The sequence below is a fragment of the Physcomitrium patens genome, chromosome 19 (genome assembly GCF_059467195.1).
Source record: "Physcomitrium patens ecotype Gransden chromosome 19, ASM5946719v1, whole genome shotgun sequence".
Taxonomy (NCBI): domain Eukaryota; kingdom Viridiplantae; phylum Streptophyta; class Bryopsida; order Funariales; family Funariaceae; genus Physcomitrium; species Physcomitrium patens.
The window spans coordinates 11,547,563-11,565,128 of record NC_143428.1 but is presented as its reverse complement, the minus strand read 5'-3'; the positions used below and the strand labels follow the sequence as shown (position 1 = coordinate 11,565,128).

The window sequence follows — 17,566 nt, the reverse complement described above, 5'->3', positions numbered from 1 at the left end:
TCCAAGTGCAATGGTGAAGCCAATGTTACATATGCACTCTCTGCATCGCAGCTCTCGAGCCCGATTTCTAAACAAGCTACAAGTTGTGGCGATAATAGCGTCCGCTCCATTATGCATCGACCTCAAAACCAGGTTGATACGAGATCATTATTTTATTTCGTCTGTAAGTCTTTCGTTCCGGTTTAGGAGGTTTGTGCTCACGATCCGCATGCTCTGATTCAATTGCAGCACCGAATTCTGAAGCATTGCTGAGCCGCTTTGAACTTCGAGCCGAGCATGCACGATAACAGTCCATAAATTCCATGCAGTGACATTGCCCAAACGAGGACAGGTGCTGGCGGGGTCGGGGCTGGGGAATTGGGGAACGAAGATGGGAACTGAAGGGGTGCAATGATGGTTTAGACATGTTCACAATGGGGTTCACAAAAGTCTGGGTCATTTTAACATTTCATATATATATATATATATATATATGTGTGTGTATAAATCAATTAAATATTCTATTATAGTTCAACCAATCATTATTGCACTACACCAAATGTTACAACATAAATAAATTCAAACAACAATTTAGATTTAATAGCCTACTAAATAAAGGCTTAAACTACAAGCACATCTCAAATTGTTATATGCACACCCAAAGCTTCTAATTGGCTGCTTTGAGACATCCTCTTCATAATCTTGGTGCAAGTACCAAATCTCCTCCACTACTCAATCCCAATGCAAGTCCCAACCCCAGCACTTTTCCCAGTCCATGTCCCTAATCTAGGTGATGTTCCCAGCCCTTGTTCCCTTCTATGTTCCCAATCCTTATGCAAATGTCAATCTCACCCCTGACCCCTTGCAATTGCTGGTCAATTTAATAAACCATGTTTCTATTTTCTTGGGTGTTCATATAACAACTTGGAGTGTGCATGTAACTTGATTCCTCACTAAAATGTGCTGATAAATCAAATGTGCCGATAAATCAACCTCATCACGAGCGTCCCCGCGCACAGTAATACCCTACCTCCTCAACACGACACATAATCGTCTCCAAATCACACGGTGATACCCCACCACCCCGGTCCGCGAACTCTAGAAAGCGAGATCTGGAAGCCGCGGGCCTAAGGGTGGGAGGGGGGAGCGTGCAATCGGCGGCGATCATCCCCGAATTAGCTGCCCCGCCCGCCGCATCAGGGCGAGAACATTTGGTTTTGGATAGATTAAATGCGCGGGGCTTGCGATCATCAGGGTTGTAGTCACGGCGCTGGCTCGTTGCATCTGGCACCCCGATCATGTTCCACGCTTCGAAGCGCTGTCTGTAGCTGAATTTTGAGACAATTTTCGAGATCCCTTCACAGCTGCGCGACCTCCATCATGGTGGGTGGTGCATCAACCCTAAGCGATTCTCGATTCCGTGTTTGCCCGTGATTGTGCGTCTTCTCATTTTGCAGTGTTGGTTGTGCTGTGACGAGGTGGGGTGTTTAGGGTATGGTCAATGTGCAGAGTTTCTAGATGGGCTTGTTTGATCCTCTTGTTTTTTGGTTGGTTTTAGGAATTGGCGTACTCTTGCGGTGAAGTAGGTTTTTGAGTTGGAGTCTGTTGGATCGATCTTCGTTAGGTCGGCTAGTGAAAATGCATCTCCCGCTAAAATGTGCAAGTGTGGAGGTAACTTTGCGAAAAATGTTGGTGTGTGTATGTGTGTTTATTTTTATTTTTATTTTTTTTTGTTGGTTACACTTTTTTGCGACTGGTTTGTTCAGGCGATGTTCATTAGAGTGAAGCGCAAGAAGACAACATATTTTCTTCACTGTGATCCCTCGGAGACTGTGGTCGAAACCAAGCATAAGCTGCACGCTTTAAGTGATGTGCCTGTGGATCAGCAGCGCCTCATTCTGCTCCCTTCACATACTGTGCTTGACGATAACAAAACTCTTGCCGATCAGAAGGTGAATGAACTATCGAACGAATTGTTATGACGTATTTTGGTCATGTCTTCGGTAGCAACACACATTGCAGAAATGTCTGGTTTTGTTAGAACTACCCTTGTGTTGCAGGCAGTGTTTTAAATTTAAGTTTGATTACAATTTTAAGTTGTCCTTCTCAATTGTTGCAAATGCTGTTGCTTGATTTGCGATCGTGTTTCTAAGTTGAGATTTTGTAACCGACAAGTTTTTAGGTGTGCCGCCTCTTGTTTAATTATGCGGCTGCTGATGTTTTAAACGAAAGCATGATACCAGATTAGTGCAAATACAACTGAATCAATCACATTTTTTTTTTACACGCAGGAATTTTGTCGGTAAGAAAAAAGTACTCTGTGCTCAGCCTCTCATGTGCATTTTGCAGGTGGAGAATGATGCAGTTGTGGCACTTACTTTGAAGATAGTTGGTGAGTGACGCTTTTGTCTTGGAGTTCATCCAGAATTAAGTTCCATATTTCTTGCATGGTTTCCAGGGTAGTCGTCTGATTATACTGGTCTTATTTTAGATGTCGGTGTTTTGTAATATGTTTCGTTAACATTTGCTATGGTGATGCAGAAACAGGTGATTGGGAGGAAGTCAACATTGAGAAGCCGGCAGATCATGCCAATCTCATTGATCCAGACTTAAACTGAAGAGGCTGCCGCTCGTGGATTAGAGGGATTTGATTGTCATGACTGATTTTATCAGGGTGGATAGCCACATATCTCTCGTGTGAAATCGATAGCATGTGAGGATCGTCCATAGAAGGATGATTTAGAAAACACCTCGCTCGTGTGAAAATTACTGAAGAGGGCAGCAATCAAACCTTTTAGAACGTGTGCTTGTGAGTCACCTTTATGGAATGTGGTTTCTAATGTTCCAAAATCGCAACGCAAATTTCCGAAATAACCGACAGTTGATCCCTCTTACAAAGTTCTTCACACACAGGTGTAATGATCCTTTCATTGTGGTAGTTCTACCAACTGTACTTACGAATTCCTATTTTTCTGTAGCACTTCCCTTGAATGAACATTAGATGTTTCTAGTGTTTTGGTGAAGAGACTGCCACAGCTTTTCCATTTGTTTATAAATCAATCTATCCAGCATGAATGTGCCACAAAGTGGTTTAGTATGTAAAACGACCAAGTATGATATTCATTCTTTGCAACTTCTGGAAGCATTTTCTTTCTTTGCACCGCGGAAAAGAGTTTCCATAACTAATCCACAATTCTAATCCCTGTAAATTATGAAAAAAAAACACGTGGTGCGAGTACTGTGACTGCCAACAATTCCAACGTAGCAGGTGTGTTCTAAATCATCCTTCTATGGACGATCCTCACATGCTCATATTTGCCTGTGACCACTACCAGGAGTCTGAATATCAGGCTCTACCAACTCGGCCAGACGGCTTCATTTCCTTCGTACATCTTGATACAAAAAGAATCGAGTGCAACTGGGGCAGTTCCAAGAAGGTGCCCCATTGCATCAAGCTCAGTCATTCTTATCTACAAACTCATGACTAGGAGCTGAAAAATCAAATATCCTAGAGAAAAAATCAAATTTTACGTATGCCTGTTTAAGTCATCCTCCACTTTTCTACATTCTTACTGCATCCTAGAGATAGCTTGAAAAAATCCCTGTTGACTCTGATCCTGCAGAGTTGTTGCCCGTGTCTGTAAATGCGAACTACAGGGTTTTTTCTTATGCTCTACCCCTGCCAGGCAAAGACGACGGCCAAGACCCAGAAGAAGTTGACTGTTTTGCTCTTTGGTTAAGGCTTTGGGTGCCGTGGCTTTCTGGGTCTGAGGAACGCCTTCCGTCATCTTGACAATACTTGATGAATCCCTGGTGCGGCTGTCGATACCTGATGCAGGACAAGGGAACAGGGTGGAGGCTGCATTCAACTGCATGGAAGAAGAAACGCCTTTAAAATGTTCAAAAATGGGAATAGAGACTGTATTTGCAACGGAGTGGCTCCCAGAAACTGAGGTGTTGAACAAAGAAGGAAAGGGGCCAAGGGTGGGTACTGACGTGGTAATAGAGATAGGGGCCTGACTGGTAAAATAGTAATGCCAGGACAATGGTATGGTATTTTCTAGAGGGTCCAAAAACACGTGTGTATGATTGGCACTATAAGATGCCATATGCTGCAACCCAGAGGATCTAGCTGTTGCAGGAATTCCCAAAGCCGTGTATGGCTCCAGAAACAAGTCCAGGTGCTGCGGAGTTTGATTGGTGGTAGCATTTTCGACTACAGGCTTCATCACTGCAGGCTGCTCTGCTACTGGTTGAGAGAAGGAGACGTCCACTACTGGGACGTTATTCTCTACCTGGGTCTTTATTAACATGGAGTCAGAGAGGAAGTTGTGGCTTAGAGATGACGTTGGAGGGTTCTTCGCTGAAGTTCTCTCAACTTGCGTTGACGCTGAATCAAGGGCTGGGGTTACAACCTGGCCAGTTTTCTCTCCCGGGGTTAAATTGTTCTCCTGGTGAGATGGAGTTGATGTAGATGAAGATGCCTTTTCTCCATGAACTACTTCGTACATCGGCCGTTTTGATCTGCCTTTGCCTGTGTCTTTACACCATAATAAAACATGTCACTCAGAAACATACTAGCCTCAAATATAAAAAAGACTTCCGAAAAAGGACAATAGGAGCTAACAAACAAGGGCAAACTTAGGATTGTTGAAAGATTCAAGCAAACTGAATTGAAAGAAAACAATTGAGTTCAGCACTACATCTACAAGAGACTTCCATGCCCAGCGAAATAATGCCACAAAGGAGAGTTAAAAGAAACAAAAACGAGCAAAGGATCAAAAAGGAACCTGAATCTGGTTGCTTCCGCTTAAGCCTAAAAATTAGTTTGCCCCTGTTATTTCCTTGATCACTGGGAGACTCTGCAGCAGGCACAGAACTTCCAGAGAGTAATCGGGCACATTCATTGGAGCTCAACGGTGGAGGGCTGTTCGCAGCAACCCCATCGAGGGCTGATGTTACCACATTCTTCGCAGGGGAATCACTTCGACCCCGTTCACGTACCCCTGAAAAAGCTGCTCCAGAACAACGAAGCAAGCCTGAACCATTTCGATCTTCCTCCCGAGGCTGGGGCAAATCTGTTCCGTTCGCTTGAGATAAGACGGCAGAAGCTGGCTTCATAGGTGTAGTCTTCATGCGGGCAGTATGCAGTTGGGTGGAGGCAGGATTAGATGCTACCAAAGAAGGAGCATTTGAAACAAGTCCTTCCATACTCTGTGATTGGACCTTTCTGCCCAGTGCATCAGACGCCATCAGATCCCTTCCCATTCTCTCATGGTCTAAAAATTGTAGCACTTCGTTTCTTGACCGAAACCTGTGTCCAGATTTCTGGTTGAAGTAATACTGCAACACGTGTGACACCAAGTTTTATGTCAGAGAGTCAATTTCGTACACATACAATAATACCATTCACCTCAAACTCTAAATAATTAGTAACCTTAAAGTAAATCTCAATTAAGTTGGAGCTCATGGAAGAACGCCTCAAGAAAAATTCTGCTACCTTCTTCGAGATCGTGCAAGAAATAAGACTGCTGTCAAGACCAATGCAGGGTTTGTGACGACTGATAGATGTACGACACTGTATAATCCAAAGTTCAATACGGTTATATCTGCTTGCAAGAATTATCAAATAAACCACGCAGTATTCATGCAGACATCGAAGGTGGGATCAACCTGGCATTGAGAAAGTCTAATATAGAAAGAAAAAAATACCTTGTCCCTAATACGAACTGGAGTTTTTTTTCCGTCACGGACCCTTATCTCCAATATCCATCCCTCTGGCAGCCATCTAGGCTGATGATCCGGTCGGACGTAACCTTCAGATGTGTGATCCTCAGTCACCTTGCACTGGAGATCAATGTCACCATTCATTGGAGATCTCTGCTGAGAAGGATTTGCTTTCGAGCGGCGTCGGAACACGTTGATTTTGATTTCTGTTTCAACCTCGGCAGAAGCACCAGTATGATGCTCAGCCTGCGGCAAAGGGATACTCCCTTCTCCATTGCAATCGGATGCCATACTAGGTTGAGTTGGTTTTACAGACATATTTGCTGGACCATGAATATCTGTTCGGCCAAGTGACCTTCGAACATAATGTTTGATTACTCTCTCACCTAGGGGTTCCTCATCCTTCACCTGCAAGCGACGTGCATCGTCTGACTTAGACGAAATATCTTTATGCTGCTCAGCCTGTGGCAAAGAGACACTTCCTTCCCCATTGCTAGCTGAAGTCATCATATGTTGATTTGGTTTCTCAATCATAGCTGCAGGACGATGAGAATCTGTTCGACAAAGAAACCTCCTTGAATAATGTTTGATAATCCTCTCACCTAGAGGTTCCTGATCCTTCAATTGTGAACGAGATACATCCTCTGACTTAGAAAAGCCACTATGTTCTTTTAATGCAGCTGACTCTGCTTTTACTATTTCAGTTGGAGTGCTCCGTTTTCTCTTTCGAGCATAGACCTTCACAACATCAGATACATCCTCCCCAAGATCTTGTCCAGTGCCAGAGTCGGACTCTCCGACAACAGGGGCTTCCTGAATCACCTTGCCAAAATCCTTCAATCCTGCGGACGCAGGTGATAGTACCTGGGCTTTACTTTGATCAATTTGATCGTTAGTATTAATGTGATTCCCATCTTTACCACCAATGTTTCCGATTGGAAATGGACCACCTGGACTGAACAAGATAGTTGGATCATCTAGATCACCAACAAATTCAGTATTCTGGAGTGTTTTCTTGATTTCTGATGTAGCTGTGTCACTTTTTAAACGTTCTACCCCTGTAACGTCTTCACAGCCATTGCAATGACCTTCTTGATACCTATTGACTTGATGACCATCGTCTGATGTGCTGTCAACAGAACCCAGCGCTAATGTCCTATCTTCTTTAACGGCCTCCAACTTCCCGACATCAATTATATCCCCATCCGTCACTCTAGTTAGAACAACCTGGCGTTCCCTGTCTAAACCGACACAGTGATCCAAGTTCTTTGCAACATCATTCTGGACCCCAGCTCCCAATGAGGTGTGCATTTCTGCACGTGCCACATTTTCAGCATCATTCTGAAATAGCTCATTACTGTGGTGCTCATATGCTTCATCCAACTCCGTGCTCTTTGAATAGCTTCTGTGTATCGGTGAGACTTCGGCCTCCTGATTAGACTTCGAGACATCTAAATTCTCATCTCTGAAATCCGCTGCAGCCAGCTGCATGTGTTGAACTTCAATGTCGCTGCAGATCTTTAGCTTTTTACCAGCATCTCCAGGAATTACATTTGCTAGTTCTACACTACTCTCAACCTTCTCTGCATCAAGTTCGGTTCTCTCTTCATCTTCTACAGCCAAAGACTTTATGAAACGATCATCCACGTCATGTCCACCTCCGTGACAATGCCCCATAGTTCCAGGACTGTCGTATGCATCCTGAACCCCTATCATTATCCTGGTTGCTGCAACAGAACAATTATGCAACTCTTCTTGATCCATACCCAGTTTTGGACCGTGAAGCAACTGTTTACTTGTTGGACTTCTCATTTTAATGACAAATACTCCTTCATCGCTGGAAGTGCTGGCTGTATCACCTAAATCCTGCTGGATCATTGTAGAGGCTGCATTTCTCTCTACTCCTTCAGAATCAATGAATACTGTTTTTACGTCGTCTTGTGCTGCAGACGCTTTCATATTGCCCTTCTTTTCGTCATACTCACTTGCCTCAACACAGCCGACCACTTTCATTCCTGCAATTCTTGCGCGAAGTTCATTCGTAATCCCTGAATCACTATCAGACATTGGTTCGTCTGCTTGATATGTCTGTAGCATTTGAATAACATTCGCAACTTTCTTCTCGATAAAACTATCCCGGGCCAATCGACTCGCAAATGAGTTGCAAGCTTGGGACTCCTTCGCTGGATTGCTTTTATCATTCAATAACCTCGCCCTCTTTGCAGGTCTTGAGCCAAATTCAACCACTTCAACCGATCTTTGTTGAAAATCAGCACTACATGTTTGTGTCGAATAAAATTTGAAATCTTCAGCAGTTTTTACTCCATCCAATGGTACGTCCCCTTCACCTTCACCCTCACCCTCGGTCAACATGGCTGAATTGCCATCCACAGGCGCATCTAAACCCACAAACTCGCTTCAGGGAGTCCTCATGTCGAGCCGACTTACTTAAGAGCCCTTATGAAACAGTAACGCGCTCCTTATCCTGATTATCGGCTTATTGGACATCAGAAATTCACGAAATAACATTATCACTCATACGCATTAACAAAATTAAATACCGCTATTAAAAGTAATATTCTAATTACTTAGAACCTGTCTGATTTCTGACTGACAAAAAAAATGCCGAAGGAATAGTTTTGATCTGTAGTCCTTCAAAGCTTGTTTTCCAATTTAGAAAGTGACGCAAAGCTTACCCCAGACGTCATCTGCACTTCAACAGGTCCCTCAGCTTAGCATTCGAAGTGGTTGAAATCAGTTGCCTGTCCCTTTTCAGAACCTTCAACCAATTGATACAAGGAGAGTGCTCCTTGCTTTCCTACTCGAGACCTAAAAACAGTTACAGAAGTGTCTACACATCAATGGGCAGCTACAAGGTCTTCTGGCCTCGAGCTCTCGGTAAAATACCTCCATCCGGGAATATTCAACACGACGGATAAACCGTTCACAACCAACTTAAGAAAAGAGTTATAAGGTTAAAGTGACATCTGCCACCAGGTCTTGGAGAATGTGTTGATTCGTATTGTCTTCAGGAATCCGAAGACTTAATCTGAAAGAGACGTGAGTATTTGTGAGGGAACAGTATTCGGAACGATCAATGAGAGATATGAAATTGTAACAAAGCTGATAAAAAGACACGAACTTCCACATCATCGACCTTCAAGTTCAGCAGACACCGGCAATGTTCCAAGTTCCTGACTACGTGAATTCCTACTTAATGTCAGCAGAAATGCAACCCTTCACTTTGTTCTTAATCTCAATGAGTAATACGCCCGAAGGTCACGTACAAAGGTGTCTTTCAAAACTAATGTCGTATCACCGAACAATGCCAGCAAGAATCTTTCAGAACACGGCCCCCACCAAGACGAATAAAAAGCATCTAATAACCTAAATTCCTTTTGTAATTTTAACCATTACAAATCAAAACCCTCCGTATACATTGCACAGGAGTATATTGCACAAACAACAAGTATAGCAATCTATCACATAGAAAATTTGTAGACCATGTAACAAGTTCATTTGCTCCACGAGTGCGACGACCATGTCAATCGCCGAAATATGCTAAAAAGGAATGAGAGTTTTAGGTTTAATATTCTAATTACCCAGTTCCAAAGGTTTCAGGTTAGCATAATGCACATGAAAGTCACACTCGACACAACTTCCATATCTGAAGTGGATTAGTTTAAAGTAGGATCTTGTACAGCATGCAACTACATAAACACCATCTCCTTGAAAAGCTCGCACAGGACCGTAGCGAAAAGAATTAAATGTTCCAGATTTGCAAAAATTGCGGTTGAAGTCAGGAACTCAAAAAGGGCCATGGATTTTGAATCTTTCGTTGATGATTGTTTAGCGTAATGAAAATTCAGTCCGTCAATGCCTCTACCATTCTATTACAACAGCATATGCTAATAAAGACCCTCTGTTCTCTGATTCTGTAGGAAGAGATCACATGAAGCACCCACCCTAAATATGATCTATGGCGAAATATCAAGCCTGCATTTTCCAAATTTTTCATTGATGAACTATGAATCAACATAACACCAACTGAGCCAAAGTACTCATGTCTGCAGAGAAGCTGCGGAATCGTAAAACTAAAATGAACACTCCCCGTGAAACTCTTTTCATATTCTTTAAGTAGATCACCTACTTCAATAGCAAGGATATTTTAGGTGAACAAAATGCAACCCTCATGCCAGAAGATCAACTCTGTGAGTTCATTATGGCCTATTAACACTTTCTATCCTAGTTAATTAGTGTGCCAATAATGAAATAGAGAGTACTTGATAGAGCAATTTGAAATTTCGTAATTGAAGCGACAATTGAAATATTGTTCCAAACACGAATACTTCATAAATTTCTAACCCCCTTCAGTCGGAGCACAATTCTCTCGGACCATGTGGATAGACAAGGAGTGTTTGCAAATTGGTACAAATGAGACACATGGACGGGGATCCACAACTCGTAGCTACAAAAAATTATCACATGTTATCCATGCATATCCTCGAAACCAAAGCTCGAACAAACTACACAAGACATAAGAAATAAGTGACTTCCTCACATCTGCATCGCACAGGCAAGCTAAGGACGGAGCTTTCGAAGATCCTAACGAGCGGATACACCAACACCGACCTAAAGTAATAGCATGCGCCAAACAACTAACGTGACTTGCAATCAATCACCACGAGGCACCTGCACACAACCGTCACTGGCACACCATAGTTTCCAAAGGGGAGGCAGTAGGTCAGGAAAACTACACGACATACCGAATATGCATGCCTTTGCGGGGAAGACAGCGCCCATGCAACCTTCCTAGAAAAGTTGGCGGCGGCAGAGCAACAAACTCGCCAAAGAAACGAACTACACCCAAGATAATTCCTGCCGCTCTGTGCTCCGTCGTGTCCCTCACAGCGACAGGGGCTTCCTCACGCCTGCGAAAAAGACCCCTTGGCGAAAACCTCGTATACCACCTTGCAACATTCTTATGCTCGGTTCGTCTTCCTGCGCACGCATGGAATGACCCAAGGCCGAGAAGTTGATTTCCGGCGTTGGCGTTGTGGTGGGCTGGAAGAACTAACACCCTGCTCACTGCCCCATTCTGAACGAAAACAGCGGGATGAACGCGCGTCGCGCCTTGCGGTTCCATCCAACCTCCATTTCGAAACAGACTCTTGAGAACCGAACCTAAACCCCTCCGACCCTAAGTACTCATCGTTGTAATCGCAAGCTTGAAGAGCAGGGAATGCGAGAAAGAGAACCCACTTCCTTCTTTAGGGTTCGATTAGGGGAAGAAGAAAAACAAAAAAAAAAACAAAACAAAACAAAACAAAGCTCAACGACGTCAACGTTCTTCTCCACCTCATCCCAGAAATCGAATGGCAAGGACAATCATACGACGTCCTGTACCTCAACTCATGGTCACCACCGTGTCAATTCTATTTCAACATACACCACACGCGCATGATCGTGTTCTCTTCGTATCATCGGTTTCGAGTTTTATGCAAGAGTTGAAAATTGTTGAGATTCTTATTTTCTGAAGTTAGACATGCGAGGAGCACGGTCTGGAACTTTAGTTGACGAGACAAAAAAAACTCACTAAGGGAAAAAGGGAAGTAAAGTATAAACAACGCCGCCCGTGGGTATACGCTTCTTTTGGGTTTTGTCAGTCCTAGATTACGGCTGTGAATAACACTTGTCCAGATTGTGGAAGAAGTGCAAAAGTAGAAATAAGAAACGTAATTCATACGCAAGTGAAGAAACATGAAAGATAGCACATAATCAATCACAGGAATCTCCAGAGACACGGTCCTGTTACACAATCTCGTAGCTGGAGAAACGGCTTGGATGACTCACAAAGAAGAGCCTCATCCTTAACCGGAAGAGATACTAAGAGACACACACGAACCTGCAAAGATACAGCGTGGAACCCCGAATAAAAATTGATGACCAGCATCACATGAAATACATACAGGAGCACAGTAGCAGGAGTAATCTATTAATAAAAATCCCAACAGCTGCTTTTAAAAAACCCCAACCTTCTTATTTCACAGGTTTCATGTAACTTTGTTTCACAAAGCATAACTGCAAGTCACTGGCCAGTCTTCAAATTAAGGTTCAGCGTTCGACTAGTGATCAAGCTGATGACCTATCCCACTACGTCTCCTGACACAGAAATTCTTCGACAACCTCTTTCGAATGATCTTCAAGGTTAGTGTATCAGTTACATTGCGAATTCTGCATTGTCTTAATTTTGTGAATAATATTGAGGATAGAAAGCAAAGAACATCGTAAATTATATCACAAGATACACCGTACTGGCACAAGTAATGATACGGTGACGACTCATTCAATATGCCCCCGGAGCATTGAACCTTTGAAATGTTTGCACATGAGCAGAGTAAATAACATAGGAAGAATCAATGGCTACGGTTCTCTGAGAACGTTTATGTTCAATACATAAAGCACTCCCTGTACAAACTAAAAAAAGGATGGCTGGCGAAGCTCAAATTTGTTAGAAGGGAGATGATTCCTGAAGATAGCTGAGGGACATTACAAATGTACTCGTTCACGAACATGGAAACACACTGGAAACCCGCAATAGTCGAGCAGTGACGAGCAAGTACTGCTGTCAGTTACATCTTAGTCAGTAGCCTTGTCTACATCTGATGCCCCTCTTGGCAGTGAACAAGATCCCCAGCACCATAGAAACTAAAAGACAAGGAACCAGATCGGAGGGCAACACTGAAGGAACTAATGGTAGTAAAAATTGTATTGGAAAATAGATCCAACCATAAAGAATCTTTCCATATATCAAACGTCTTACTGATAACCATGAACGATTCCCTTCAACACTAAATGCTTGTCATTGAAAATCGTTCGTTGCAAGTCAGAATTCTGCAACAAAATGTCCAGCTCCCTAGTTCTGAAACTTGCTAAATAGGCCAACTTTGCTAGCTTAATTCCCAAGCTAAACGAGGAAAAGAAACAATTACCAATCTATTCGAACACAAACCAAGGTACTAGTGATCAAAAGGTCACGATTCACTGCAGCAAACCGACCTGCTAGTCGAACTCCCACGCACGCCTCGCCTTGAATTTTTATTCCTTGCACCAGCATCAGTAGTTCAGCTCCGGTACATTTTTCACTACCACCTGCAAGAATTTCAACAAATCCTTAAGTAGAGCACACAACGAAATGAAAGCATCAACGTATTCATATCCATAAAAATAACAAAAACAAAAACCCTGCGCAATCCCAGATCTCGAACTAAAACAAGGACTTCCCTAACAGTCATCAAGATAAACGATACGATCTCAAGACTCGGGCATTTACGAAAATCTCAAGATCAATCCAAACAAGATAGTTGCCAAGACCAATAACATTGCTGATGAAGATGCCATTTACCCTAAACCCTAAATCAGACAAGTCATTTGAGTAAGCCTGCATATGCTTCAAAATGCTTGAGCCATGTTTAACATCCTAGCATATCCATCCTTGCCCTTAGGTTTCTTCCTGACTACTTTCCACAACAGTAAACCTCAAACTTCAATTCCACAGTTCCAACCTTTCAAACAGAAAACCGCTGGGAAGGGCAATCATTTAATGCCTTGGAGCATACAAATTGGAAACAATTGCCAGATATGATAAGATTTTCAAACAAATAAACTCACTGCAGTATTAGATAACTCCAGTTATGCTTGATCGGTGAGGTACTGTAACCAGTGGCCATCGAACCTAAGAACTTAAACCCTAATCCCCTGCAAAAACTTAATTTTCTCGACAAGTCTCCAAAAAACTTGTTCCCCACATGTGATCCCGCCCCTGGCGCTAACCCCTGATATCTCGACTTGACCAACTATACGTGAGTCTGTAGGGCCGCCTGGACCTTCCAATCCTCTTCATTGGAACTCTTGGAAGACATACTCACTTGCAGCTGCTTTTAAGTGGAAGTGAAGAGCTTTTCCACTCAAATGAGAGCTTATGAAACAGTGGAACGAGACAACCACAATAGGGTAGTGGAGCAAGAAGCAACTGTTGCAACATTGCCAAAAGTAACAGATAGTCCTCCACCATTTAAAGCAGCGGGATAATTCCGCACGCTAAATGTCAGTGATCAAAGACCACACACGTCAACATGTGATTATTCCTGCATTCACTTCAATTTAGATTGAATCACAAAACATGATCACATTAGATCAATCGATCACTTGCTTTAAGTCCAATAGTACTGTGTCGCCTACCTTATGACGTAAGAGCAAGTGTTTCGAGCTAATGTGCAGCAGATTATCATTTCTGAAGCTCCCTGTTAGGTTGGGAGCTATGATCCATGACTCAAGCTGGGTAGCATTTCAACGCTCCCTCTATCACATTCAATAAATGATTCCATGCGCGTATTAAATCGTCTCGCTCAGGCATTCTCAAGTACCCAGTCTCTCTCCACATGTTTAATAGTCAATAACTGATAAATAACAGTGCTGACTGAACGCTGCAACAACAATCTCCCGAATTTCTCTCAAGTGCAAATAGTTGCTTCTTTCAGTGTACCTAGATTTTGTGAAACAACAATTGTGATCAAACGCGCTGCAAGAATATTACTCTTCGACACACTCCTAATCAGTCACTCATAATGCCCTAGAAAGTTGCTGCTTCCAAAATGACGCCAGAAGATGCAAAACTCCCACAAAAACTTCTTCTCGGAATTCCGCCCAATGTGGAACATGGCGACCAGCATTCAGCGAACTGTGCATACCTATAACTCGTAAAAAGCCGCTCTGAGAATCATAAACTCCCTTAGCCGTAAGGGTTACTTACAATGCTCTATTCTATAATTTCTTCTCAGTAAGTGCACAAAACTTGACTGCTCCCATCAGTCCTGTCCCCGTGAGCTTGGTTAGTTGGAGTAACCCGATTTTTCTTTTCTGTATTAGAATTTGCAATCTCTATCCACACATTCCGATTGGAAGAATTTGCCAGTACCAGCAATTCGACTTAAGCTCCGTAAACTTCCCGAAGACGACGCCGTGACCCAACTCCAACTGCGCCGCCGACTGGTTCGTCGTGGTTGCAGGTCTACCGACATATATTTCAGGTATCAACTTCGCATAGATACCCGTATCAGGATTGATATTCCGCGGGTATTTCGTTCCAAGGTATTGGAAGCCTTAACGGGGGTTCAGGGGACGGCATTGGTCCCTTGCTATATGAATAATTAATTTTATCCTAACTTCATTAAACCCTTTGAAGTTGAAGTATTGGTTCTTATATTTGAAGTTTTTAGGTTGCAATTTTCACAATAATGCTAAAGTTCCAGTAATGCTAGAGTTTCAGAGGAAAACTTCTAGAAATTTTCAGCACTTAAAAACATCTCGAAAGCTCCAATCGAAACATAAGATTGTCATCTATTTAGAATTTTCTGAAAAAAAATTGTAAGTGTGGGAGGAAAAAAAAAGAAGAATATGAAGCCAAGCGTATTAATAGAATCGAAACAATTCTTTTGGTTCAAGTTCCATGTAATCCAACATACAGCTAAGCTACAACTGTGCGTGTGTGTGTGTGTATATATATAGATATACTTCTGTCTGCATGATCATAAATAGACACCCAATTACACCATTGACATCAGGATGTAAATAGCAATAACAGAAACGACTCAAATTAAGCTTACAATCATCTCCAATTCATCAATACTATTAAAAATAGAACTGCATGCTGTGAAAAGAAAACAGTGGTGTCCTGTTTTTCAGCTACAGAACACTCTTTTCACAAGCCAGAGCAGAGAAAAAGAAAAACTAAAGTGAATAAAAGTCCACTGAGGCTTATCGAATGATAAGACTGTGTTTTACCCCTTTCTGCCCCTCACCCTTCACTCTGTACATCCAGTCAGCATGCGCTTCGATTCCATGCCTCGTTTCGGCGATTTGCAGGAGCTCGAGAATCAGCGCACGGCGAGATCGGAATCATCTGAGAGAGCTCGGGGTTCCACACGGTCATACTGCACGTGATTCATGGGCCAGGGGTGTTGGTTCGATGCTGTGGGGAGTCACGCACCTGGTCCAGATCGATCAGACATGCTGGAATATCGACATCGATCTACAACTTGCAACATCAACAACAACAACAGAAACAAAATAAACAAAACAAAAAAAACGAAAAGAAAAGAAAAGTATAAACGACGATGTCGTTTTTCTCAGTCTCCCACACAGAACAATCCCCCTTCGAAACCGCCCTTTTGTGTTTTTTTTTTTTTTTTTTTTTTTTTTCCATCAGAATATGGATATGCTGCATGCCGCTGACTGCCACTGTCAGCTAGCGTGCTTCGATGAGAACTTTCGAACACGATGGTTGTGGCTGGTGCTGGAAGAATAATGGGATTGTTGCTCTTATTACTGGGATGTTTGAATAGGAGCAGCTCATCATGGTGCGAGATTATACTGATCATCGCACTCTTGTCCCTGTTGAGACTTGGGTCGCAACAGCTTTTCCTCCGACGTGCCAGTCATCGGCTTATCCTCCTGCGGCTGCGGTGAAGAGGTGGCACTTTTGCCTTGTGGTGGACGCCTCCGCGCGGCCGTTGGGTTGGTTTGTGCTGATGTGTGTTGGATCATGGAGGAAGAATTAAGTGCCAAGGCTCGGGGTTGGTACTGGATCGCTTTCCTGAGGTTTTGTGACGTGCACACTCGACGCTTGCTTCTCCGAGAAGCAGTCTACAGTACGCGGCGACTGTGGTGGACTCTGCAGACCAGTGAAAAGGCGATCCTGGCCAGTCTCAAGCTGTTCCAGAAAATGGTGGCAAATTGTAGAAAGTTCTAAATACGGGGAATTCCTGCTCCAAAAGAATCAGGAAACTTGCAGTTTAGGGTAATGGGTAGTGTATTTATGGCAAGTGTGGACGAGGGGAATATGGCGGCATTATATTGTTACAGTTGTTCCGGGGCCCTGGCATTTTAATATTGACTTGCTGACATTTGGATGATGATGAGCAGCAGGGTGTGCGCATGGAATGGGTCATACGCTTCGTTACTTGTAAAATACGCTAAATAAATGGGTTGAGAGCTTGCTCTGTCTGGGTTTGCACAAAAAGGCACGGTTTTCGAGTGTAGATTCATTCCAATCCGTTTGCATTCAGGGGAGTCAGAATAGGTAATTAAGAGACCCCGGTTCTGAGTCACGAGGGCCTGATCTTGAAGATAGAGGAGCTCACGCTCGGCTGTCCAGCCCAGTTTGGTGTTGGATCGGTGCGAGGTTGCGGGGAGGTTAGTGTTTTTGTAAAGATGGTGGGACGAGAGGATCATTTTTTGGAGGGGAGCATTCTTGGGGCGCCCTTCTGGCGCTGGTGGAATCGCGCATCGGCAGGCGAGGCTGGTGTTCGGCCTTCAGAGGACCAGTCTTTGCAAATTGGGAAGGAGGAGCAGCTCCCCAAGGCAGCTCAAGAACCCTTTCCGTCGCAAGAATTGGAAGACCTCATATTCATTACTGCCGTTGTGCCACGCCCCCGGCCTTCCTCTCGTAGTCCATCAAAGTCTCAACCTATAGATATCCCTGTAAAGAAGGTCATACCTGAACAGGTATACGAAATTCCAGAGGATAGGCGGTATTGGTATCAATAATATTAGCTGGTGTGTATAACACAGACTTTTTGCCTATTGCCACATTGTAGTTATGAAAAGAGTGTAAGGTTTTAGCGAGATAATGAAGGTGTCAAATGATCGGAACAGGGGCATGCGTATCATCCTTTGTGTCAAGGAAACATGAAATTGATGATGCGACACCTGAAGCGATGCATTGACAATCTTCTCCAGGAATCTAGCTCGGCCACAAAACAACGCTGAAGATTTTAATTGAGAGCCCGAGTGTGCTCTG

General features: G+C 43.3%; 2 protein-coding genes and 1 long non-coding RNA gene across 4 annotated transcripts; 2 read left to right on the top strand and 1 right to left on the bottom strand.

Moving 5' to 3' along the window:
- The first annotated feature begins 1,123 nt into the window (after positions 1 to 1,123).
- LOC112295696 (uncharacterized) lies at positions 1,124 to 2,885 on the top strand. Of its 2 annotated transcripts, none has more exons than XM_024547554.3 (4): positions 1,124 to 1,362; positions 1,746 to 1,931; positions 2,329 to 2,371; positions 2,527 to 2,885. In XM_024547554.3, exons 1-4 carry the CDS (start codon positions 1,360 to 1,362, stop codon positions 2,595 to 2,597), a joined length of 303 nt encoding a protein of 100 aa, XP_024403322.1. In that variant the 5' UTR covers positions 1,124 to 1,359; the 3' UTR covers positions 2,598 to 2,885. The 2 variants fall into 2 exon arrangements, with proteins under 2 accessions (XP_024403322.1, XP_024403321.1); XM_024547553.3 differs by having other exon boundaries at positions 2,521 to 2,885.
- Positions 2,886 to 3,325: 440 nt separating this feature from the next.
- On the bottom strand, positions 3,326 to 11,587 carry LOC112295695 (uncharacterized). Its single transcript, XM_024547552.3, has 5 exons — positions 10,473 to 11,587; positions 8,403 to 8,755; positions 5,692 to 8,191; positions 4,770 to 5,322; positions 3,326 to 4,519 (listed from the first exon to the last, which is right to left on the bottom strand). Exons 3-5 carry the CDS (start codon positions 8,077 to 8,079, stop codon positions 3,549 to 3,551), a joined length of 3,912 nt encoding a protein of 1,303 aa, XP_024403320.1. The 5' UTR covers positions 8,080 to 8,191; positions 8,403 to 8,755; positions 10,473 to 11,587; the 3' UTR covers positions 3,326 to 3,548.
- Positions 9,192 to 9,680, top strand: LOC149987396 (uncharacterized). Its single transcript, XR_016498725.1, has 2 exons — positions 9,192 to 9,327; positions 9,648 to 9,680. It is a non-coding gene; the product is annotated as an uncharacterized LOC149987396 (long non-coding RNA).
- Positions 11,588 to 17,566: the final 5,979 nt, after the last annotated feature.